This window comes from Panicum virgatum, chromosome 5K (assembly GCF_016808335.1).
Source record: "Panicum virgatum strain AP13 chromosome 5K, P.virgatum_v5, whole genome shotgun sequence".
Classification (NCBI taxonomy): domain Eukaryota; kingdom Viridiplantae; phylum Streptophyta; class Magnoliopsida; order Poales; family Poaceae; genus Panicum; species Panicum virgatum.
In genome coordinates, this window is record NC_053140.1 from 9,256,718 (window position 1) to 9,281,501 (window position 24,784).

Sequence of the window (24,784 nt, forward strand, 5' to 3'; positions counted from 1 at the left end):
AGCGGGACCCGCGCCCTGCCCCCACCCCCCACGCGGGCCTCGCCTACGTCGCCCTCGTGACTCCCACTGACCGTGCGGGCCCCGCCCTCGTGGACCCCGGCCGCCAGCGACGCGCGGGCGGCAGCGCCGGGCCGCGCGGCGGTCCGTCGCGTTGCGGTTGTACAAAGCGACAGGCGCCTCACGCTCGCGTCGCGGCCCTCCCCTTCCTCCGGCTCCTGGGCAAGCAAGAGAGGGAGAGAAACGCACGCACCCGAGAGCGAGAAGAAATACAAGAGCGGCCGCGCGGCGGCACACCGATCTCGCCACCCCCCCCCCCCCCCCCCCGATGCGATCTCGCCAAACCCTAATCCCCCGCCCCGCCGCGCCGGATCCCTAGCCCCGAATGCGGCGGTGACGCGCGGGGCTAGTGCCGCCCGCCACCGCGGCTTTCGGCGCGCCGGGCGGCCGGCACATCCTGCCCGCCGCCGCCATGGGCGCCGCCGACAAGTGGCTGCTCCCGCTCGTGTCCGTCTCCTTCGTCTCGCTCCTGCTCTTCCTCTCCGCGCTCTCGGGCTTCTCCGCCTCCTCCTCGCTCTTCGCGCGCCTCCCGCCGCCCTCCTACGTGCGCCGGGGCGCCGCCGCGCCGCCCTCCTTCGCCTACCTGCTGGCCGGCGGCCGCGGGGATGGCAGGAAGCTCCTGCGGCTGCTCCTCGCGGTCTATCACCCCAGGAACCGCTACCTGCTCCACCTCTCCGCCGACGCGCCGCCCTCCGAGCGCGCCGAGCTCGCCGCCGCCGCCGTGCGCGCCGCCCCCGCCGTGCGCGCCTTCGGGAACGTCGACGTCGTCGGCAGGCCTACCGCTGGCACCCCCATGGGGTCCTCCGGCCTCGCCGGCACGCTCCGCGCCGCCGCCGCCATGCTCCGGCTGGATGCGGAGTGGGACTGGTTCGTCACGCTCAACGCCGCGGACTACCCCCTTCTCACGCAAGACGGTAAGATTCAAATGCTCGGCTTCCATCTGCTAGCTTGATCTGTTTCAGCAATGGGCGTTTTTGCCGCACGGTCTTGTCCGGATCTAAGACAAATCTGGGCTCTTTACTGGGTCCTTATACAATATAAGGAAAGTCCGCTTGCTCAAAATTAAGTTTGGGGAGCCTTCCTATTCTTGAATTGGTGGCAGAGCACTCTGTACGAACAGATCAGGAAACTGCAAGGGGATCAGCCGCCACTGTTCGGTTGAGGGGTCGCTGTAGCTAGGGAAATCAGACTTGTGTTCTTCGTTTAAAATGTTGCTGACTTCGTTTAAAATGGCGTTTAATGTTATCTGTCAAGTTGCATAATTCAATGCATCATTATGCCTCGAAGGACGGAGGCACCAGTACCCCACAAGGATTTGAAAGCCGTATGGTGCTGCTGCTTCGGTTAGGTGATTCTGGAAGAACTTGCTTGTTTCGAATCCTGTTGGACTGTGTTATGGTAGCTGCCTTAGGTGGAAATATGGTACAGCTACTAGATTGGCATGCTGTTTTCTTCATTTTCTATGTTCCTACCAGCTCAACCACTCTGTGACTAGTTTCTGCTCCCCATCCTTATACTGAAATTCCTCAATAAGGGTTTGTCAGCAATGAGCTATGCAACTCTTGCTGTGGCTTTGTTTCTGTCATCTTGCTGTGTGCGTCTGTACACATATGTCCGTTCAATTTATGTAAACTATGGGTGTACATGTCTATTTTAATGCTACACACTGCCAAAGGACGCTGCTTAACTAGCATCAGGGAGTCCTAAGCTTATTCGTGTGGTCGGTTAGCTAAAGTTCGATTGGAGACTTGCAGTTAGTTCTCCTCTTGGCGACCTTTTTCTTTAACTCTTTTTAAGGGCAATCTAAATCCTTTTCTTTTGTGTTGCATAGATTGTAGCTAGCAGTGGTTACTGCTCTAGATTCCAAGTGAACCGTACTCCTGATTTTCTTGATGCACTCCATCATAAGAGAGACACTGAAATACATAAGAAAAGATGGAAGAAATCTACAAAGATCATTTGCCATTTCTTGCTCTACATATAGTCATACTTGCCTTGAGCTTGTGTAGCATTAAGCTTGGCATGTCAAATTGCATACATTTATTATCAGCCATAATGTACACTTTGACTGAGTTTGGGGGTCCGGTGATCTTTGGGCACAAAGACATAACATTTAAACACATTGAGCACAGCATTTTAGACTTAACACACCAACCAATTAACCCTTCATTTTGTAGTTAACAATTGAGATAGCTTTTACCAAGTACATAACTGAATTATCAACTCTGCATACCCAATCTGACACTCCAATTTACATGGTCCTTTATTCCCCATTTCCTCCTACCTACCTGTACTTCATAACCTTTTTATGTTTTACATGGTAAATCTTGTAATTTTATATTTGTGTTATGTGCTGCTTCAACTATTTAATATCTAGGTCACACAGTTTCTTATTGAAGTGATGAAGTCTTTCAGCATGTTCTGATTTTACTTGTTTCTCGTGTATTCCAACTGACAGCTCTCTGGGGTTCTTGACTTTTGTGCTCATGATTTTTCTCTTTTGTCCCTTGCTGCAGACTTGATTCATGTTTTTTCCTCTGTTCCAAGGCATCTCAACTTTATTGATCACACCAGTGACATTGGATGGAAAGAGTATGTCCTATCTGAACATAGCAATACTGAATGGCACAGTTGACTCCTAGTTTCACGAATAAATTCTTTTGCAGGTCTCAGAGAGTGCAACCAATTATAGTAGATGCCGGAATATATTTGGCAGGGAGGAATCAGTTCTTCCAAGCCACAGAGAAACGGGATACTCCAGATGGTTTCAAATTTTTCACAGGCATTTCTCTCAACTTGCACTTTATTTTTCACTCAGATTGATGAAATGGTTTCCTAACACATGCATTCGCTTTCTTTTAGGTTCTCCATGGGTCATTTTAAACAGACGCTTCATTGAGTATTGTGTTTTTGGTTGGGATAATCTCCCTAGAACACTCCTCATGTACTTCACAAACGTGATGCTACCTCTGGAGGGGTATTTCCACTCAGTTGCATGCAACTCGGACTTCCGCAATTTCACAGTGAACGACGACTTGCGGTATATGGTGTGGGATGATCCTCCTCAGATGGAACCCCATTTCCTAAATGTTACACATTATGATGAGCTAGTGGGGAGTGGAGTTCCTTTTGCCCGGAAGTTTAAGGAGAATGAACCCCTGTTGGACAAGATTGATGATAAAATACTTCGACGTTGGTATCACAGACCTGTTCCTGGTGCCTGGTGCACAGGCAGAAAGAGGTGGTTTAGTGATCCTTGTTCCCAGTGGAGCAATGTCAACATTGTAAGACCTGGCCCTCAGGCTGAGAAGTTCCGCAAATATATAAACCAGATTTTTGAAGAATCAAAGTCAAGCAACAACTCCTGCAAGCAATAGCAGTAGGATCCAAGCATGAGGCTTCAGTTCCCATAGTTGAAGGTTGAGCTTGTCTCATTTTGCATAGAGGGAGCTCTCCATGTCTCAAGAATTTCATGGCTTCGGGTGCAGGCATTTTTGCACCTGGGGTATGAGCACACGGCCAAGGTGAGGGATGGGTTTATTCTTTCCAGATTTTTTGGTTACTGTCATGGCTTCAAGGGATTAGTGCATAATACAAGCATTGTGGGAAGCCAAGAGAGCTTACAGTGGGAACATGAAGCTAATAGGCAGTGTAATTAGTAGCGATCAGTTGAATGACTTGTGCCTTTGTTTATAGAACTGATGGAATTCTTGGGGATTCCATCCAAATTGAGAAAACAAAGAACGGAGGAATCTTGTTGGTTGGTCATGGTTGTTGCTGTTGTGGACGTGTGGTTAATACAATGCTTACAGATTTTTTTTCTTGACATGCAGTTATTCTCGTCATCTGATGCTTCCTCCTGGTGTTCTGTTCTTTCATCTCACCTCTGTATAAATACTAACAACTCTGGTCTCTTGCAGTGATGCAGCGCCAGTCCTTTTGCAGGGCTGTAGCGAGCTAATGAACTGGATGTGAGCAATGGGAATATAGCATCCGTGCCCCTTTAGGAACTGCCCTATTTGGGGTGAATTGTGACCTTCACCAGAGTCCAACTGCAGTGTAGTAGTCTAAGACTGTTTCTAGTCAAACAAGCTAAAATACATGACTTAAAATAGATGGATTGCCAGTAGCTGTTCATGCAGCAATCAATGCATGATTATCACAGATTGTGCAAAAGCTTGCTAATAGTTGACACGTAGCAAACGGACCTCCTGATGGAGTTTCCAGTACTGAGGACACTGTTTACATATTAAAAGCAGAGATCGAAATAGCACATGGCTGGCAGTTTAACCTCTTATGGAGCACCGTTTCAAGTCTTTCTGGACTGCAAAAGATTGGATGCGGAATTTGAAGGAATATATTCTAATTTCTTGCGAAAACTACGGTAAACCCCTGGGGACTTCATTTCAGGTGGATGAACACGGGGATGTCCTCCGGATGGGAGTCCCAGATGGCGTCCGGGACGAACAGGAAAGCGCTGGCTTGGTACGGCCTGTCCAACCGCTCGACGACCTTGGTCGGACCGGACAGTGAGAGCACGCCGTCCTTGCCGACCACCTCGATCCTGTACTTGAGCTCATCCTCAACCTCAAAATAGCTCGTCAATGAGCTCCAAGATGGACAGCGACCGGCCCCCCGGCACGTCCCTGCCGGCGACGAGCAGGAGCTCCGCGCAGTTGCTGTCGAGCCACACCACGCGGGCCTGCTCGGACGAGCGCATCCTCAGCGGCGTGAGGCAGCCCTGCTTGACGCGGGTGCGGCGCACGTCAGGCTGGTCCACCTGGACGTGGTCGATCAGGGACTTGCCGGCGTAGCCAGCGCAGCCGGGGATGGGACAGTGGCAAGGGGCGTAGCTGCACGACCCCTCGTGGGCTTCCTTGCTCGCGTAGGGGATCATCTCGGTGCACTCGTGCTCCCGGAACGGGCACGGCACGGACACGCCGGCGAGGACGCGCTCCATGGCGCGGCAGCGGGTGGCTGTCTCCGGCTCACGGCCAGGATTTACCTTTTCGTTTTTTTTTTCCGAATCCCGCCGTTTGCCGGAAACGAAATTTCGGCCGAAATTTCACCGAAATTCGCTAATTCCGAACGGAAAGGGACCTCAAATTCAAAAAACGAAATTTCGATGAATTCCGACCGAAATTTCGGTGATTCCGACCGAAATTCGGTGATTTTCGACCGGAAAATTATGTAATTTGTGTTTTTCCTACTGTTCCCGAGGTCAAATGAAAAACTTTTGAATACCAACTTTGTTCAGTTTTTCGAGATCTACAACTTTTGTTTTACGAACTTTTTCATTTGAGTAATGGTTTGAAAGTTATTTAATTATTTCAAAAACTACCAATTAAAAGTCTTTCATTTCGTGTGACAACTTCCATTTTCTCTCTTAAGCCTCAATTGGATTTTTATTATTCTTGTTATTGCGGATATGCCTATAAATTATTACAACATAATACATCCAAAGTATATTAGAATTATTACAATCCAAAGATACAACAGAGGCAAAGGCATAGTCCATACTAAGTCCATGTAGCATATTCTCTGCATTTAAATACAACAGAGTACACCAATTGTTATATATATTCATCATCTGACAAGGAAGCTTAATTTGTGTAACAATGTTAGAAATTATTCTGTTGACTGCGCATACATTGTAAAATAAGAAAACGAATCTAATCTGTCTCGGTAGTTTACCATTCTTGATAGGACAAAGATACTTTATTCGTGCGTACAAGGCAAGCAACCTATATAGTACAAGCCTAGCAGTCAAATCTCCAGATAAATTTTTATTTTAAAGTGTGAGTTCGGTCATGAAAAACATATTAATAGCTGGTTAAAATTTTCAAGTTCTCAAATACTCCAATCTGTTTTACTCCTACTACTTGCCATCCTAAAATAATTATTACAGGAAAAAAACAATTCACATGCATGATACGTACGGATTCATCGTCAGAGTTAATTCTACATTACTACAACTTCTCATGGTTTCTGCGTATAGCTAGCAGAAGCGACATAATTAAAGAGTAAACGTGCGTGTGTATTGCACACCTGCCCATGTCATGTCTCAAGATGGCAATGGGTACCCGAATCCCGAGTACCCGACGGGTTTTACCGTATAAGAAGATGGGTATGGAATGAGTTTTCTACCCGTGGGTATATTATTGGGCAAAATCTTGTACCCATCGGGTATGGTGGGTACGGGTACGGATGTATACTACCCATACCCGCCTACCCGCGGGTAAGAAATACCCGCACAAAAAAATAAGCCATCTTAATTGTCTAACTCATTTTAGCCCATATGGCCCATGAATTTGGCCCAAATCCAATTAATCCCTCCTAGTATATATATTGTTGAACTCTCCTTCAAATCCTACTCCACACTCACTCCAATTTTAGTTTGAAATGAATTATTTTTCATATGAATATGTGATATTTATATGTAATTCTCGGGTATGCTTTTTGGGTATGGGTTACCCGTTGGGTATAAATTACCCGCCGGGTACGGGTATGGAAATATTTTCCTACCCGTGTACGGGTACGGGTAACCCGACGGGTAAAACTTAGTTCTAGCGGGTACGGGTATGGGTGGCCAATACCCGATGGGTGTGTACCCGTTGCCATCTCTAGTCATGTCCAAACCACAAGCAAATTCCTGACAAATAAAGAAGAAGCGTTTATGTGCGTATGAAATTGAATAGGTACCTCACCAACATCATGATAAACCAAAGTCTAGTTGAAGTCAAAGTGAGAAAACAAATTTTTGCACATGAAATGACGAGTCATTCAAATTACGGTTTCAAATGTTAATTTTAGCCTAGCAAATGATCTTAGATTTGAGTGTGTTCTAGTCCTATTTGCTCAGAAGAACACCTAGTTTTTTATCATATTTTTTCGAATTTTTTATAAATATTTTTGAATTTTTAAATTTGAAAACGAAAAATACCGAAAAATACCGAAATTTCTCTTCCCAGTAACTAGTGAAAACGAAAAAAACACCGAAATTTCGGCGAAATTCGACCGAAAAGTTGAACCCTGCTCACGGCACATCAGGCACTCGCACTCGTCGGCCATAGCCGCGTCCGTGCAGCAGTCTGAACATGAGATGTGGCCTTTCGTGCACTGCATGCCAACCAAAAATAGAATCGGGGAACAAACCAAACGAGGTGTCACTGGAACAGTAACAACGTTGGCATTGCAGGGAATTAGAATTACCACTACCCCCTTTGCTGGATTCTACAGTGACAGACTCATTTAGATTGTTTGAGATTCTGATGCTAAGCATGCTTTGTAACCATTTCTTTTTGCAATGAAATGTTTCTGATGCCGTTATGCCAAGCATGCCTTTTAACTGCTTCTTTTTGCAACAAAATGTTCCTAACCTTTCATGAAAATGCCAATTGTATAATCCGAATCAGTGGTACAAGGTAGTCAAAAAGGTGTTCAGAGTATCTGCAGTTTATTAAAAAAAAAAAGAGTATTCATACCAAGGAGTAGACACCGCAGATGCCATGTGACTTAATACTAGTATGACAGTGTGTTAGAAATCCTACTAATATTGGCTAATTGTTATGTAAGAATGTCTAACCAGATCGGATGTAAAGAATTTGTGGCATTAATAAACACCATGAGATTAGCCTTTTTCTCCATTGTGGGCTATGCCCGAATTTCATTAGTCCAGAAATCAACAAAATTACAGAGTCACTATAGGATTGGATACGACAAACAAACGTGGTGAACCCATTTATTTTGTACACTCTACATTACTACCAAATTCAGGTAAGAGACTCAAAGATACTGAAAAGTTAGGGATGAACATATTGCCTTTTCTCCTTTTTTAGATAATAAAAGACATGAATGTTTTGCAACAGGTGAACTTAAAGAAACAAACAAGAGACCGCATGCAAAATAACTACAAACTAAAATTTTCGAGTACTGAAAACATTGATCATGAGAGATTGATTTCGCACACACATACCTGGAAAAGGGGCGCAGTCAATGGACCAGAACAAACACAGCACTGCAGCAGATCGGCGTCCACGTCGACAGTGATTTTCTCCGCTCGGTGTTGGCTCGTCACGGTTTGAGTCTCATCTTCCCCCCTGGGCCTCTTCATGCCGGGAAGCTGTCTTAACACCCGCGGCCAAGGCCTCTTGTCACCCATCTGCGCACCGCGCACTGCCGTGTATCAGGATTCAGTAATCTACTAATCTGTCCAGAGATCACTGTTACGGTTTGTAAAATGCACATAGCGGCGGAGCATATGATCTATCAGAGGTTTCAGTAGCCTAATCGAAACTGCGATGTACTGGGCGCCAATCAGTGTTACGTATGCGTGTCGTATCGGATTGCATACTCGTACGCAGTGGCGGAGCGTGAGATAATATGGGGGGGGGGGGCAATTTGTGAAGGCTCAAATTCAAAGGCCGACATGCCACACCGCAGGCAAGTTTTAAATGCCATATGTCATGGCGCACTAGAACGCAATGGAGAGAAAGCTTGGCGATGATATTAGATAAGTATGTGTGAGGCATCAAATAATATAAATCTAGCTACCTAAGCTTTTGAGGGTAGCAATTAGCATAAAAATCAAATTATCAGCAACAAACTATGAATCTATGAACTTGCAAGATTAAGTTTTAGAAAAGAATTGACAAAGGGACTAGTTGCAGCCCCTTAGGAGCCATGTGCTCTTCTTTCTATGTCCAGGCGACAGTGCCTGGCGAGCTCCACAGCCGGTGAGGTAGCAACAGCTAGCGAATACAATAAAAAGAGAGCGTCGCGACGCATTATCCAGCAATCATAGTCAAACGATGCAAAATGCAAGAAAAGCAATAGACATGATTGCACGTAGTCCTCTCTGGATAGTCCTGCAGATCCATGGATAAACTTAGATCCGTGAGTTGCTTGTAATAAGCGGACTAGCAAACTAAATCAAAACCTCATAATTTTTTTGGGAGGAGGGGGGCCGGGCGCAGGTTGGCCTCCAAAGGCTCCGCCAGTGCTCGTACGTCTAAGGTCTGAATTAGGGTGAATCGTGTCTGCTGAATGTCCTGTTTGCTTCAAAAACAGATCACCCGAGCGTAAATCATCATCGATTTTTGAAGAATCCGCGTGAATAACACACGACACCAACTGCATCCCAACTGCGTGCTTGCGAACTTCAGTTCGAGTTCGACAGGTAGTGTTTCCCTCCGAAGTCCAAACAAACAAACGCAGATGAGAAAACTACGCGGCTCATGGATCTCCCCCTCCCTCTCTGAACCGCAGTTCATGGATCCCCGCCTGAGGATTCCCCGGAACCTCCACGACCCGCAGTACCCGGCCATACGCCCGGATTGGCCGCGCAAGGCCGCGGTAACGGGGATCGGAACACGCAAACAACTTGATCGGGTTGCGGCGGCGTCGAGAGGACTCACCTCAACGGGTGGATGTGGACGATCGATCCCCCGGTTCGCCTCCTGAGATCAGCGCCGCGCGCCGCCGCCGCCGTGCCGCCCGGCCTGTTCTTCCTTCGATGGAATGCGTGCTCTACTGCTCGACGCTGTGACCTACTTGGATGAGATCAACGATCATATCTCGGCTGGAAACTGGAAACGGAACCGCCATGGCTGGCTGTGGAGCCTGGAAGGCGTGATCTTAATAGGCCGGGCTTTAGCGTGATCCGGACGGCCCATCTGAGGCGATTTGGGCCTAGCCTCGCGGGGCCCACTCCCACCTCCTACTACATGTGCCGATTGGAATTTGCAAGTTCAAAAGCCTTTATTGAACGCAAAAGCTTCAAAAAAAAAAAAGAACGCAAAAAAATGTGTATACGATAACGAGCTAATTCAAATTTCGAATGTTTGCAGGCAGGAACTACTGGTCTTGCAATTTGCAAACGGTCTCGCTCAAGGCAAACATCAACCCGGTGTAGTCTGCATATACTCCTCCGGCTAAATCTCCTTTCAAGTTCGGAATGAGGATCATTCGCGTCGAATTGTAATCTGCGGATTCAAAATGGAGGCCACTGTGAGCCAACTCGTCAGGCCAAGCCAGGCGATGAGGAGAGCTGCGAGAAATGATAATACCGGCCGCCGATGGCAGAGAAAGTATTGAGTGGAGAGCGACAGGGAAACTGCCGTCTTTTGTAAGCAAGAGAATCGACCAGAGTGTGACGGCTGACGAAGGAAGACAGTGGTGGTGGAAATGGACGGCGTTAGTCTTGGACAGATTGAGCATGAGAAACGTTTTGCCTGGGTCGCCCCCCGCGCGGGCGACCAGGGCGAAACCCTAGCGTCGCCCCGCCCCCGCCCCCCCTCCCCTCCCTCCACCACCTCGCCGCCGCCGGAGACGAGCCGCCGGAACCTCGTGCGCGCTCCCGAGGAAGGCGGCGGCGAGGCTTTCGCCGGGAGGGGTGCGGGTGACTTGCGCGGCTAGGGCGCTTGGCAGCCATGGCGGCGGCGTCGCGGTGGGGCCCGGCGGCGACACGGCAGGGCCACGGACGAGGATCCCGGGAGGTGGATGGGGTTGGCGTGCGGCGGCAGCCTCCTTCGACAGTGGCGGCGGCGGGATTTGGTGGCGCGGCGGCGCCGTCTGGTCCCGTCGGAGATGGGCTTGGGGCCCGGATCTGCGCGTGCAGGCAGCGGCAACGGGCGGTGGCGAAGGCGGTTGGTGGCGCGGCGGCGGGGACACTGAGGACGACGGGGGCTTGGGGGGCGCCAGATCCGCCGCCCAGGTGGTCTGATTTGGTGCCCCCGAACCTCGATCTACGCATTCCGGCCGTGCTGTGGCGGCGGCGCGGCGTACAGCGGGTCTCCAGTAAATGGTTCGGCTCTACCGTGGTGGTGGGGCCAGGGTGACCTGGTGGTGCTCCGAGGCACCATGGTGGTGTTGCGGGGCATGCCGGTCGCTCCTCCGGCGGTGCCTGTCGCAGGTTTTGACCGCCGGTTCATTGCTGTTGGGCGGGCCGTTTTGTGCTGCAGGCTGGGATGCGCTCCGGGCGAAAGCTATGGTGACAGCGCCCTCGAGCGTCATTCTCCCCGTTGGGGGTGCCAGGCGGAGCCGTTCCACTTGTTGCATGAGAGGTTTCTGGGTGAAAACCCTGTCCACTTGTGGACGAGCGTCGGCGGCGTCTATGGCGTCGCATCCTTCTTGAAGGCGTCGCTTCGAGACCGGGTCTGTGCTTGCGGCGGTGCGTCGCCATTGGTGGGGGAAGGCGGCCTTGGGTGGAAGTGATCCGAGGGTGGTGGTGATTCGTTCGTGGCTGTGTTGGATGTGCTAAGGGCTCATGGTTGCTGTTTGGCTGTGGGTCGGCGTTTGTGGTGCGGTGGTGATCCCGGTGGCGGCAATGTTATCTTTGAGCTACGACGGCTTAGCAAATCTTGGCGAAGCAGTGTCCCGCGGTGGTGCGTCGCTTCAAGGTGGATGCTTCTGTGTTGTGAGGAGGTGGATGTGGCGAGGCCCCCATGAGTATGAGGTGTTTGAGGTGTCTTGAGGGTCAAGATTTGGTTTTGCTTAGCAGTGGTGGCCGGGAGATCGACGACTATGGGCGCGTGGCTCGAGGTTGACGGCGCTATGGTGAAGGGGCTGTGGGTCTCTACTCAAGCTTGCACCGGGCTGCGTCGGTTTTGGCGTGGAACGGCGTTGCATGACGGCGTTTGCTTTGGTAGTTTCTTGTTGGTTCCTTTCCTAGGGTATGGTGGTTTGGCGTCGTGTTGGGTTTTCGCTCGGTTTTCCATAATTAACTGAGCATTGTATGGTTTGGCCTCGTTTCCCTTAATATGAGGCAACTTCTTCTTATATGACATGGCAGTGCTCCTGCCTTTAATTTAAAAAAAAGTCTTGGACAGATTCAGAGAAAAATATACATTAAAATTATCTGATGGGGCTCCTGGTCCTGAATTATAGTCAAATAATTGCTTGTTTAGCTACATTATTTGTTTGCATTATGACATCACACAAAATATTTTTTATATTTTTAGATATGTATTTTTCTAGAATGAAAAGATAAAACGATTGTTTTAAATCCTAAACATTTTGAACATGCAAACAAGTAGATGGTAAAAACTGAGTGTACATTCCAACTTGGACGTCTCTTCTACTGATGTGTGGGCCCAACCACATGGCCTAACTCTCAACTATACTCTTGACTCTTGAGCTAGTGGGAGTAACTTCTACTGGTAGTCAAATTAATAAGCGCGTTGTTATGGGAGGTGAGTACATGAAGACTCGGAGAGGTTTTCAAAACCTTTCCAATCTGCTTTTTCTTTTTACAAATATTAAAAATCAATCAAAGAATCCAAAAGCCACATCTGCTATTGTCCAAAGTCAGCTATTCTTTAGTATACATTTAAAAGCTTCTTTTCCCTACTTTTTATCGTTGTATTCCTCTCACTCTCCGGCGCCACGCGCCCTCTCGCTTCGCTGCATTGCCGACGAGCTCCCCAAGGGCGCCGCCACCTACAACAGCCACACGTCGACGAGCTACCCAAGCGCGGGTGCGGCGTGCGCGGCGCGGCCAGCTCTAGCACAGGCAGCGTTGGCAGCTTGCGACAGTGACCGCCTCAGTGATAGAGAGAAAGAAGATTGATGAGAGAGAGGAAGAAGAAGATGAGGTGAGAGAGGAGGAAAAGATTATTTGTCTCTATGATGTGTGGGATCCACTCGTAAGTGAAAGAAATTTTATCTAAAACCACGGCTGCTCAACCAAAAACTTCCCGATAACGTTACTTATATTGCAACTTTACAGAAGTCACATGCCACCATTACAGCTTTTGGACTACCAAACACACCCAAATCTGCTTTAGATCTGCAGATCTGTAGGTAGACTCAGATCTGCAGCCCAGCCGATGGAGAAGCTCGAGCAGCAGAGTACCGTCAAGAAGGCGTGGTTGGAGTTACCGATGGATGGAGTGAGGCAAAATGCGTCGGAACCAGAGGCGACCGGCGCAGCCAACGGACCAGTGGACATCGAAGCCGCCGCGGCCAGGGAGGAGCTCGTGGCGAGGATCGACAAGGCCCAGCTCCACTGCCCCCGCTGCAACCACCCCTTCAAGCCTCCAATCTACCAGGGCGTGTTTGGAAAGGTGGCCGTGGGCTCGGCTGTCACAGCTCGTGGCGAGGATCGACAAGGCCCAGCTCCACTGCCCCCGCTGCAACCACCCCTTCAAGCCTCCAATCTACCAGGGCGTGTTTGGAAAGGTGGCCTGTGGGCTCGGCTGTCACACCCTAAAATATTTAATTTTAGGATGTGAATATTTTTTAAAATGAGTTTATCCATTTTTGGACTTTTTGAGAATTGTCCAGTTTTTTTCTGGCATTGATCCTCATCTTCTCTGGAGCTAAAACCATTTATTTGAAGGTTCTAAAACCTTTTTCAAGAGCTCTTAGTATTTTGTTTGGACTTCTCATGTCCCAAATTTATCTCCCAGAATCTCTCAAATTTTCAAGATATATTTTTATGGTTTTAAAGATCTATCTAGACTTTTCTATATTTATTTTAAACCTGAAAATATATTCTGGGCAATTGAAATCCTTTCACTTTTCTTCCCAGTCTGGATTCAACTTGTTTTGCCCCCATCGAGTTTCCTGTTCTCTAATCTTTCGGCTCGACCAAACCACGCCCGAAACAGAGTCTTATCTCAATTTCGGTGTTTTCTGGCGATATTTCGCTGTTATCACCGTCAGTTCCAACGACCAGTACCATCGCTCTGAAATACTAGTTCCATCTCAATCTCCCTCAACCACCATAGCCTGCCGAGGCCGAGCGCCGCCAATTGTTGGCTGTCCGTTTCGCACTCCTTTGCCCGCCCGCCAAATCCTCACGGCGTGCGGCAGCCCTGCCACTGGTCCCCGCCTTCAATTCATGGCTGAGAAGCTTCATCGTCACCAATGACCAGAACAATCGCCACTTTGTACCAAAGTCTTCAGCTTTGTCCATGCTGCTTCAACGTGGGTGAGGACCTTCACATAATCACGTGTTTACCTTGCTCTCTGCTCTCACAATTCCCTCTCTGTTCTGCAGCCGACACCCTCTTCTATTTCCTTCATATCTTTTCTTGCTGACTCATGGGACCAGCTAGCCATCCTCCATCTCCTTTCTATCGTGCACAACCTGGATTCAAACCAAGCCCAAACGCTGGACGCAAGTTTGTGCGTGTGTGCATCACGCGAGCCGAAGCCCCTGGCCCTAAAACGTATAAAGCGCTAGGCCTCCCTGCCGCCGCCATCCAATCCTCGTTCCGCACGCCCTTTCATCGCAAGATCCACGTTCTGGCCGATTCCCTCGTAGCCTCCGCTGCTACCCCTTTGCCTCCTAGTTTCAATCTCGCACAGCACGCCGGCGCTACCAAGAGCCTAGACGTGCGTGCCTGGTTCTGATCCGTGCCTATAAAGCGCGCATGCTCGAGCCCCTGTGCCCCTTCCCTCGCGCTCCCTGCTGCTTGCGCCGCCGGCCCTAGAGCCATCGCCAAGGGACGAGCGCCGCAGCACCACTGCCCCCGGTGAGCATGGAAAAAGGGGCGACGCCGGCCCTGCCCGCCCTTCCTCCGCGCCCTGCTGCCTACGCAGCCTTGCAACCGCGCCTCCTCCCCTGCTGATGCGCATGAATCAGCGCCTAGCCCTACGTGCCGTCGCCCTCTACTGCGGCACGACTCACGACGACGGGTCGGCTCGCTGCATTTAAACGTAAACTCTAGTCTATATCAAAGGCCCACCTACCTGAACCCAATCCTGGCCCACCCGCCCACCAACCTGGCCCACTACTGCCTCACAGCCAGCCCAACAGCTACTTCAGCTTCGGCCAACACCAGAAACGGCCCAGTTCAGCCACCCATCCGTCTCCTTCCCCCATCCATCTCGTGCTGATGCCGCAACAGACTAACCACCACCACACGAAGTCACGAACTGCTCCTCACCTCACAGGCTCACACACCGAAGGCCGCAGAGCCTAAAACCCCCCTCTGACCCCCACTGCCACTTGCCACCACTCGGCGCCTTCCGCCGCCTCCCCGATCGTTCCGGAACCTTTGAGATTGTAGGGGGAGGTCGTCCGCGGCGTCGGCGAGGGCGATGGAGGTCAGGGGGCTGGGGCAGCTCCTGGCGGCGCTGGCCGCGGCGCTCTTCGTCCGCGCCATCGCCGGGCCTGGGCCCGCCCTCCTCCCGCCGGCGGAGGACACGGAGGACGACGAGACCGACGCGGCGGCCGGCGGCGGCGTCGTGCGGCCCGTGACCATCCGGTGGGCCCGCATCACGTGCGCGCTGAAGAACAAGCGCGGGGAAGTGGTGAGTCTCGGTCCCGCCGCCGTGGCACCACCTCGTCCCCCATCTCGCCGCAGCCCGCGCGAAACCCTCGCATTGGCCTCAATCGTCTTCCCCCCTCGTTTGGTTTCCAGTTTGGCAATAGTGCCGCGAGTGAGGAGCCACGTGTACGCTGATGATTGGCTGCAATGGGGCCGCTGACTCGTTGACCGCCGCTCCTGCCGTAGAACAGATTGCATGATTCGTATAGTTGAAGTATCTGTAGTAGATAATTGCATTCTACTTTACCATTATGACATGTCATTGTATTTGTCAATTGCCAGGCAAGGTTCCTGCTGTCGAATGTGTCTGGGGAGGCAAAACCAGGGAGGCTGCTAGCGCTCATGGGACCATCCGGGTCTGGCAAAACAACTCTGCTCAATGTGCTGGCAGGGCAGCTCACAGCATCGCCTTCCCTGCATCTTTCGGGGTATCTGTATGTCAATGGTCGGCCTATCTCGAAGAGCGGATATAACTATAAGTAAGTTATATTCTTGCGGTCCGGGTCTTAATTCTGCCCTTGTTCATGGAAGATAACTGGTGACTGTTCCCTTGTGAAGGATTGCTTTCGTGAGGCAGGAAGACCTGTTCTTCTCGCAGCTCACTGTGCGGGAGACGCTCTCGCTTGCTGCTGAACTCCAGCTTCCTGACACGTGCGATCCTGAGAGGAAGGAGCGCTATGTAAGCGATCTTTTGCTTCGTCTGGGATTGGTGAGTGCCGCCATTTTGGTTGATGTTTCAAGAAATTGAACCGAACAGTACTAATGGTTCGATTGTTGCATAGGTCAATTGTGCTGATTCTATTGTTGGTGATGCGAAAGTTCGCGGTATAAGTGGGGGTGAGAAGAAGCGCCTCTCACTCGCATGTGAACTGATTGCTAGCCCTTCAGTCATCTTCGCGGATGAACCAACAACAGGTATTTTACCTGATTTACCCTTTGCCTTCCTTACTTGAACAAGGCTTCTCTTCATCACTTACTATGGCTTGAATTTAGGCCTGAAACTTTTTGCATGTAGCTATATGTTCTATTTTATTTTATCACGTCTTACAAATCCAACAATTCCTCTAATATATGATCCCCAGATCATATGAAAATAAATTGTCGGTATTATCATAAACATTTTTGTTGAAGATGCTCAAAATATGTAAATGTGAATCGTAAAGAGCTTAACTTACTTTTTTTAACCGAAATATTACTTCTTTGACTAGTGTTTTGCATCATATCATCATATGTTTTTTGTTATTTATTCAGAGTTACTTTGTTCCTCTCTAATCATCTTGAGACATGGCCACTCAATCCTATTGTTGAATGTTCTACAGTCTTTCTATTTGTATATCCATGGGAGCTAGCATAAAATTTAGAAGTCCATTTTAAAAATTAGCCATCAAGATCTATTTGGCCATTTGACAAGATGGAAATGCCAAATGTGAAGTTATAAATTTTTGCATTTTCGTGATTTTTCTTTTAGGCCTTGATGCCTTCCAAGCAGAGAAGGTCATGGAGACTCTTAGACAGCTTGCTGAGGATGGGCACACCGTTATCTGCTCTATACATCAGCCAAGAGGTTCAGTCTATGGCAAATTTGATGACATTGTACTACTGTCAGAGGGAGAAATTGTATACATGGGGCCTGCAAAAGAAGAACCTCTAACATACTTCTCATCATTAGGGTTGTTATGCTATACCCTTCCCATTCCTTCAGTCTTTCTTGATATATTCTTAAGTATGAATTATCATGATTTCTGCATGAGTTGAATGTTTGCCCTGCATGTTTTTGTGTGCTCGCCTTTTTACTTGCCTGGTCGTGCATAATAAATAATTCACCTTTTTTTTATCCTGAACAGTGAACAAACACTCTTACTCAAACCTATTTTATTTTGAATATAACAAAACAATATATTAGGCATCACGTGTGCATTTTCTCAATAAAACTAATACTTTGACTCACTTATTACATTCATCCTTTGTCATTGTAACAATCAAGATTTAATATTAACTATGCTAGAACTTTAAACGGCTGATTGTTACCTGTTTATGCCATGCAGCATGCTTCTGGCCTCTTTGTCTACTTAAGGCGACTGTTTTTTTTTGCTATGTCATGTTGTTTTATCTTAGATTTGTTATTATGGACCATTAATAAATTAAATTTTGATACTTTATCAGGTATCAGTGTCCAGATCATATGAACCCTGCTGAGTTCTTGGCTGATCTCATTTCCGTTGATTATGGTTCAGCTGAAAGTGTGCAATCATCGCAAAAGAGGATTGAGAACCTCATTGAGACGTTTTCGAATAAAGCTCTGGTCACTGAATGTAACGATTCAATTGCAAAACCACAGGAATCTGAATTTTCTGCCAAAGTTGTATGGAAGTCTAGCATGAAGCAAAGGGGTGGTTGGTGGAGGCAATTTCGGTTGCTTTTTAAGCGAGCATGGATGCAGGTTCATCTCAATAAATTTCTCTGTTTTCATTGTGTTTCCCAGCTTCACCTTTTTACGTTGATTATTTCTTTTTCTATTGCTGCCTTGACACAAGTGGACACTTTCATCTTTTTGTGTTTGAGTTACCTTTTTGACATTTGATTTTAGCCTAGTAATTTAACTTTGTAGACTACCAACTCAGAATTTTCTTGTTTAGCATATGACTTGAGTTGACTGTGATTTCATATTCTGTACCTTAAAATATCTGTAACATCCACCCATTACTTAATTCTGATCTTTCTGTGATAGACAGTTTATTGTTCACATGAAATAAATGGGACAGTAAACCCATGATAATAATGAGATTGGAGAAGCATTAATTTTCAGAACCTGAAATCTGGTACTTGCATAGCTGTAAGACATTTGCAGACAGTTGAGTACACGTGTTTGGGTGAAGCTTGACTATCTCTTGTCATCGATTGCTTCTTATGATGCATAGGGCCTTTTGTGTTCAGGCTTTTCGTGATGGACCAACAAACAAAGTGAGAGCACGAATGTCTGTTGCTTCAGCAGTTATATTTGGATCGGTGTTCTGGCGAATGGGGAAATCTCAAACGTCCATACAAGATAGGATGGGACTGCTTCAGGTAGCATATATTGTGAACCTTGATGACTCCTCGAGTTGAATTGCTAGTTTGTACATAATTTGCATTCAGGATATATGTGATATACTCATTGTCTTCTAGGTTCTCGTATATTGTTTCGATTGTATAACATTTCTCGAGTTTGATCTTTTTGCTTTTCATTATTTGAGTTAAGGTGGCTGCCATAAACACAGCTATGGCTGCACTGACAAAGACTGTGGGTGTTTTCCCAAAAGAACGGACTATAGTTGACAGAGAACGTGCAAAAGGTTCCTATGCGCTTGGACCATATCTTTCATCCAAGTTGTTGGCTGAGATTCCCATTGGAGCAGCATTTCCATTGATATTTGGATCGATTCTTTATCCAATGGCTAAACTCCATCCTACATTTTCTAGGTCAGTGTAACTCTGAATCTTATCTGGCAATGCTCAGAATCATGTTGTGCATATTTATGACAGTTTTGCTTATGATTATCTAAAGAATATTTCAAACTCTGCATCAGATTCGCCAAATTCTGTGGTATTGTGACTGTAGAGTCATTTGCTGCATCAGCGATGGGCCTCACTGTTGGAGCAATGGCTCCTACAACTGAAGCTGCAATGGCTCTTGGCCCATCCCTTATGACAGTGTTTATTGTCTTTGGAGGATACTATGTTAACCCTGACAATACTCCAGTCATATTTCGGTGGATCCCAAGAATATCGCTCATTAGATGGTATTCTTCATTTATTCTTGTGATACCTAGATGGGTCTAGCATAGTGAGCATACTAACAACTGGGTTTTGTTCTTTTGTCATTAATTTTCAGGGCCTTTCAAGGGCTTTGTATTAATGAGTTCAAAGGTCTGCAGTTTGAGCAACAACATTCCTATGACATTCAAACTGGTGAACAGGTATTGATTAGTCTCCAGAAACACAATTGTTACCCTAACAAATACAAATAAAAATTGGTCAAATGCAAGGGAAAATCACTTAGCCTCAAAATTTGTTATCTATATTAAAAGAAATGGCTTATGTCGTCTGATGTCAATAAATAGAATGATTGTGGTTAATTTTGAACTCCACGATAACTTCAAATTATACTGCTTATTTACTTTTTATGGAAAAAAAACTATATATTGAATTGATGATATTGGTAAACCTACCGTTTTCTATTTTTTTAGTTCGAAACAAGTGCCATAAACATTTTATAATTTTGTTTGAAGAAATTGTTATAGTTTTGATGCATTACTTTTATGTGGCAGGCCCTGGAGAGGTTTTCATTAGGAGGAATTCGTATTGCTGATACGCTGGTTGCACAGGGTAGGATTCTAATGTTCTGGTACTGGTCAACCTACCTTCTTCTGAAGAAAAATAGACCAAAGTATCAGCCACTCCTGCCCCCACTGGAAGAAGATCAACAAAAGCAGCAGGTGGAATAAGCATCTCATCGGAGACTTGTCCAAAAAATAAAATAAGGTAGGGCATCTTTGCATCAATCATTTCTTGTAATGGCCCTAATTCAGTAAAAAGAGTCTCTGGGAACATGACGTAATTAGCAACGTAATCATAGTCAACGATGAGTCTTAGGATCCTGTACCTTTCCATTCTTAGTTATTTTCCTATCTCTGCTGCTTTTATGTCACCCTGGTAAGAGTTTCTTATCAGAGTTTGGCCACTCTATTGTTTGCTGTTGTTGTCAAGAAATGGCATGAGGATAGTTGTCACCAACAATTTGATTAGCTCGACAGTCTATACGGCTCACTGAGATTAACCTTGCTAGCCACGTATGTGAAGTCATACCTCTCTTACATTGCTACAGTTTAGTTGATCATCGCATATTGTTGGATACTTGTTTAGATTGCATTGATAACTTAAAACCCCACCTTAGGCCCTTGTTGTTTCAAATCCAAATCCTGAAGCAATCCCACATGCATATTTTCATAGGACTCAGGCAGAACTGGTGAAGAATTGCTAGTGGAGGCATGGAACATATGCTAGTATCTCCTGAAACTCCTATAACCTCGTTCAAATATAAGCAAAAGGATATTCTGTACCTTATATTTGCATTAAAACACATTGGTGGCATACAAAATACACCAAATCCTACTGAACGATAGTGTAACAGGTATTGGTAGCTATATCAGGAAACATAAGCTAATATCTCCTTGACCATGCCTTAACCCAAATTTCTGCACGATCTGTTCCATTGATCAACAGCCATTAAAATTACCTGGGAAAAAAATGCAGCCATCAAAATTACAAATCCGTTTCCAGTCGAGGCCATATTTTATTTTACCATCTAATTTCCCTTCATATTTAACCCTTGTCTTGTTTACCAGAAGGAAGCTGCACCGCCCTGCTTCTGCGCAGCATCTGGCCACGCGAGGATGATTCCAGCAGTATGGACGAAGCAATATACAATCCGCCGCCCAGATTAGTTTTCTACGTTAACAGTTGAGGTCAGCTCAATGATTCGAGGCGGCAGCAGAGGCGTTGTTTCTGTTCATGATTGCCTGGGCCATGCCGATGCGATTATACTATTTCCAGATCACCGTCCAAAGTACCAGCACTGGTAGTGGCACTGTTTTCTTATGGCCTGATCGATCCACGCGTCGGCCTCCGATTGGCTGGAGCTAGGACTAATCACGCGGTTGCGCGCTTAAACTAATGCTCCGTCTGCCTCAGACGCGTGAAGCCCCCCGGTGGCTATAAATGCCCGCCCATTTGGGCTCAAAAAATCTCATCAGCTTCGATTGATTCCTCTTTCCCCTATCCATCAGCTTTGATTGGTTCTTCTTGCCTTCGACCCCTTGCTGTAGATTGTGATTGTGAACTGCAAAGTGCTCCGTTTCTTGCCTGAGGTGCAAAGATCAACCAGCTCTTGAGCCGATTCGCCATGGCCGCATCTTCCCTCTCGCTCCCGCAAGCGCTCCCGGCGACGACGCCGGGCGCGCTCCGGCGCGGGGCGCGCCACCACGGCCCGGCGCTACCGGCGAGGAGGAAGTCGCCGGTGTCGGCGGCGTGCTGCGCGGCGTTCCGGCGGAGCACGAGCGGCGGGCGGGGCCAGTACGGCGGCGCGCTGGTGGACGAGGGCATGTCCGTGCTGCGGCGGCGGATCCGGGAGGCGCGGATGGCGGAGACCAACTACGAGGCGCCCGCCGAGTGGGCGGCCTGGGAGAAGCGCTACTACCCCGCCTACGTCGCCGACGTGTCCGGGCTCGTCGGCGCGCTGCAGCTGGCCCTCATGGGCACCAGGCCCAGCGTCGCCATCGCCGCCGCCGCGCTCGTGCTCGTCAGCGTGCCGGTCTCCGCCGCCGCCGCGGCGCACCATCTGGCGATGGTGGCCGAGGCCGTCCTGCAGTCCGTGCAGCACGTAGCTTGATCGAGTCAGCCAGTCAGGCCCTGTGTTTTTCTGGGGTCCTTTGGGCAAATGTGCCCCTCGTACATACACTAGCTTATTGTGGATTTGTGCGTAGTTCGTTTGCAGCCGGATGCCCGGATTGATTGATATATGAAGAAGATTCTTTAGCGTTGACAGATCACGATCTCTGATGCAACTCCGAGTGAAATCTGCTTCAAAATTTGGGGGAGATGGATAATCCCTCCACCCAAGATTGGTTTTGGACTTTGAACGCCCGCATTTTCCTTGCCATATCTGTACTCCAATTTTGGACTAGTAGTGTAAAGCGTTACATGGTAACATACTAAATTCGAGACATTCAAAACGAGTTTAGGCGTAGAACTATAACAAAAAGTAGCAGCACTGTTGCTTTTTCCACAGAAGCTGTATCGAGTTGAATGGCAATTCTGCAGAGTTAGTCTTCCCAGTTGTTTTTTACCTTTTTGGCCGTTCTGGAAACCCATCTTTTTTTGTTCCAGGTTGGGAGATCCAAATAACGACCATTCCCTCTGCTCCCAGCTGATACAGTCATGTAGTCATCTTTTCTGGAAAAAAAATATTGCGAATGCAGTCGTCGCTCGTCGGATAGCACCACAACTTTTGAACTTGACACCGGCGAACAGAAGCGAGATGGAACGTGCGACCATATGGAAGGTTCTGTAGAATTCAGATTTTTCTTTTTAGTATTCAAATGTTTGACTGCGAGATGATGCCAACTCCCATCAGAATCAATAGCCATTCACTAATTCTCTTGCTCTCACTCATAAATCATAAACAAAAATGTTGTGACAATGTTTGAATATATAAAGCCAGGGATGGGCTCAATGTCAACCAGAGCCCGTGATTTCCGCACGCACAAGACATAAAAAAAAGACACGATAAAATATGCATTTTTCCCCATATCGTTCGGAGGAAACTTGGAGGAAATTCCATAGTCGTAATGCAACCAGAGATTGTTCAGTTTTTTTGAATAAAAGAGATTGTTCAGTTTTGAAGGAACCAAAAGGAAACGATATCCCTTTCAATTCAGACTTTCAGAGATGACCTCTCCCGCCTCTGGGCTCTGGCTGCTCTTTTTTTTTTATGAACCTGCGATCGACTTCATGCTGACGGAAGCCATGTCCCCAAGTTCGACTTCAGCACGCACGTCGGTGATCGATCCTTCAAACAAAAACCAGCGGGATTTCAAAGAAACCCACAGGTTATGCGTCAGCAGACAGCAGATGCTGTGTTTCAAAAACTGCGGCTAGGAAGCGATGGATCGATGGAGTCGGCTGCACGAACCTGAACCAAAAACGGTGCCCGATTCGAACGGAAGTGCCATGAAAAAACCACACTCGATTACGTTGCCGTCAGCTCACCGCGTTGGGAGGGAAGAAGCATGGAAACGACGCACCATCATGGATCGGGCAACGCCGCGCCCTACTTCCGGCCAATAAACCTGGCAATTTCAGATGTATCGGCCTTTATGCCACAAAAAAAGAACTGTGTGACACTTATCTCTTTTATTCTTTTTTAAAAAAATTCCATCTAAAATTTTAGAAGCGTCTGCACAATACCCCTAGACATATTTAAAAGATCAACATATTTTTTCCTATTTCTCTATTTTCACTACTCCCTTCATTCCAAATTATAATTTGTTTGACTTTGTTAACTCCTGAGTTTGACCACTTGTCTTATTCAAAATTTGAAATTTAAATCATTTTTGAAGAGATTTTATTAGTAAAAAAAGCTACATCAAAAGAAGTGGCATTTTGCACAATTTTTTGAATAATACAAGTGGTCAAACTTGGGGTAAATAAAAACTCAAACAAATTATAATTTAAAACGAAAGGGAGTTCAAACAAACACATACTACATACCATCACAGCACGGCTATCAAAGCATATAGATTGTCGGCAAATGTTGAGATTAGTGAGCATCGCCATCAGCCCATCACCCAAACAATACCAGAGCCAAGCTTTCCTTTCTTTTATTAGCCGGCCGGGGAGGTCAGGTCGCCATTTTTCTTATCTGTTTTCTTTAAGACGAAGCTTCCTCTTTGATTTGTCGCTGTCATTGCATTGATCCACTCCACCTGATGAGATGAATTGAACCACTCCACTAGTAGTATATTATTGCTGATCAGCCGATCGAGAAGAACTGAAGATCGGAATCTCCTGACAGCTCTTCCTTAGCTAGGAAGCACTCGGTGGTCGCCCGCGAGAGATCGGCCGCCGCCGCCGCAGGCCGGCCGTTCACTTGGCGCCTTCGGCTCCATTGCCGGCGCAAGTGCTCCCTACTGTGAGACGCGTTTGCGTCTAGTTTCTGCGGTGCGATGCGTAGCGTAGGCAACTAGGTTTCGCGCACGCGCATGCAGGATCGGGCCGCACTGGTTGACGTCGACCGGCCGGCCCGTGGCTTAGCCCGCCGGCCGACGATGTCAACGAACCGGCCCGTTTATTTGTCCAGGACCGGACCGGACCGGACCGGAACAGCATCAGAGCCAGCAGCTTGGACTCGCTCGTAGGCAGGGACGACGCGCAGAGAATTAAATGGTGGCGTTGATGGATTCCGCGTCGAAACTAAGGCCCTGTTACAGTTTGAGGGCAAAAAAAAAATTTGTGTTAGAATTTTACTAATTTGAAGTACTAAATGAAGTCTATTTATAAATTTTTTTGCACAGATGGGTTGTAAATCGCGAGATGAATCTAATGATGCTAATTAATCCATGATTAATCAATAATTAGCGGATGGTTACTGTAGCATCACTGTTGCAAATCATGGATTAAGTAGGCTCATTAGATTCGTCTCGCGATTTACAGCCCATCTATGCAAAAAGTTTTTGTAAATAGACTTCATTTAGTATTCCATGCATGTGTCGAAATATTCGATGTGACGGTTTTTTTATGTTTACGGGGTTTATGGGGTGCGAACTAAACAGGACCTAAGTTCAAGTACAATAATTAACTTGCAGTTGAGCAAATACTGATGTGAGGAAGAGAGCAGAGGTGAGAGGCTCTTA

The 24,784-nt window shown here is 47.5% G+C and overlaps 4 protein-coding genes and 1 long non-coding RNA gene across 7 annotated transcripts; 3 read left to right on the forward strand and 2 right to left on the reverse strand.

Annotated features, from left to right (window-relative positions):
* Nucleotides 1-230: 230 nt before the first annotated feature.
* LOC120706149 (beta-glucuronosyltransferase GlcAT14A-like) lies at nucleotides 231-3,885 on the forward strand. Its single transcript, XM_039990722.1, has 4 exons — nucleotides 231-971; nucleotides 2,574-2,649; nucleotides 2,724-2,839; nucleotides 2,920-3,885. The coding sequence occupies exons 1-4, from the start codon at nucleotides 470-472 to the stop codon at nucleotides 3,432-3,434; spliced, it is 1,209 nt and encodes a 402-aa protein (XP_039846656.1). The 5' UTR covers nucleotides 231-469; the 3' UTR covers nucleotides 3,435-3,885.
* Nucleotides 3,886-4,645: 760 nt separating this feature from the next.
* On the reverse strand, nucleotides 4,646-5,017 carry LOC120709663 (E3 ubiquitin-protein ligase SINA-like 2). Its single transcript, XM_039995336.1, has one exon. It carries the CDS (start codon nucleotides 5,015-5,017, stop codon nucleotides 4,646-4,648), a length of 372 nt encoding a protein of 123 aa, XP_039851270.1.
* Nucleotides 5,018-7,053: 2,036 nt separating this feature from the next.
* On the reverse strand, nucleotides 7,054-9,649 carry LOC120710492. The gene is made up of 3 exons (XR_005689908.1): nucleotides 9,474-9,649; nucleotides 8,033-8,218; nucleotides 7,054-7,176 (listed from the first exon to the last, which is right to left on the reverse strand). It is a non-coding gene; the product is annotated as an uncharacterized LOC120710492 (long non-coding RNA).
* A 5,266-nt stretch (nucleotides 9,650-14,915) lies between these two features.
* Nucleotides 14,916-21,159, forward strand: LOC120706150 (ABC transporter G family member 7-like). 3 transcript variants are annotated; one of them, XM_039990723.1, is made up of 12 exons: nucleotides 14,916-15,318; nucleotides 15,618-15,814; nucleotides 15,894-16,044; nucleotides 16,118-16,250; nucleotides 16,804-17,005; nucleotides 17,499-17,775; nucleotides 18,270-18,401; nucleotides 18,574-18,794; nucleotides 18,902-19,114; nucleotides 19,207-19,291; nucleotides 19,643-19,856; nucleotides 20,720-21,159. In XM_039990723.1, the coding sequence occupies exons 1-11, from the start codon at nucleotides 15,106-15,108 to the stop codon at nucleotides 19,817-19,819; spliced, it is 2,001 nt and encodes a 666-aa protein (XP_039846657.1). In that variant the 5' UTR covers nucleotides 14,916-15,105; the 3' UTR covers nucleotides 19,820-19,856; nucleotides 20,720-21,159. The 3 variants fall into 3 exon arrangements, with proteins under 3 accessions (XP_039846657.1, XP_039846658.1, XP_039846659.1); XM_039990724.1 differs by having other exon boundaries at nucleotides 14,943-15,318; nucleotides 20,723-21,159; XM_039990725.1 differs by having other exon boundaries at nucleotides 14,946-15,318; nucleotides 15,618-15,808.
* On the forward strand, nucleotides 21,148-21,922 carry LOC120706151. The gene has a single exon (XM_039990726.1). It carries the CDS (start codon nucleotides 21,277-21,279, stop codon nucleotides 21,760-21,762), a length of 486 nt encoding a protein of 161 aa, XP_039846660.1. The 5' UTR covers nucleotides 21,148-21,276; the 3' UTR covers nucleotides 21,763-21,922.
* Nucleotides 21,923-24,784: the final 2,862 nt, after the last annotated feature.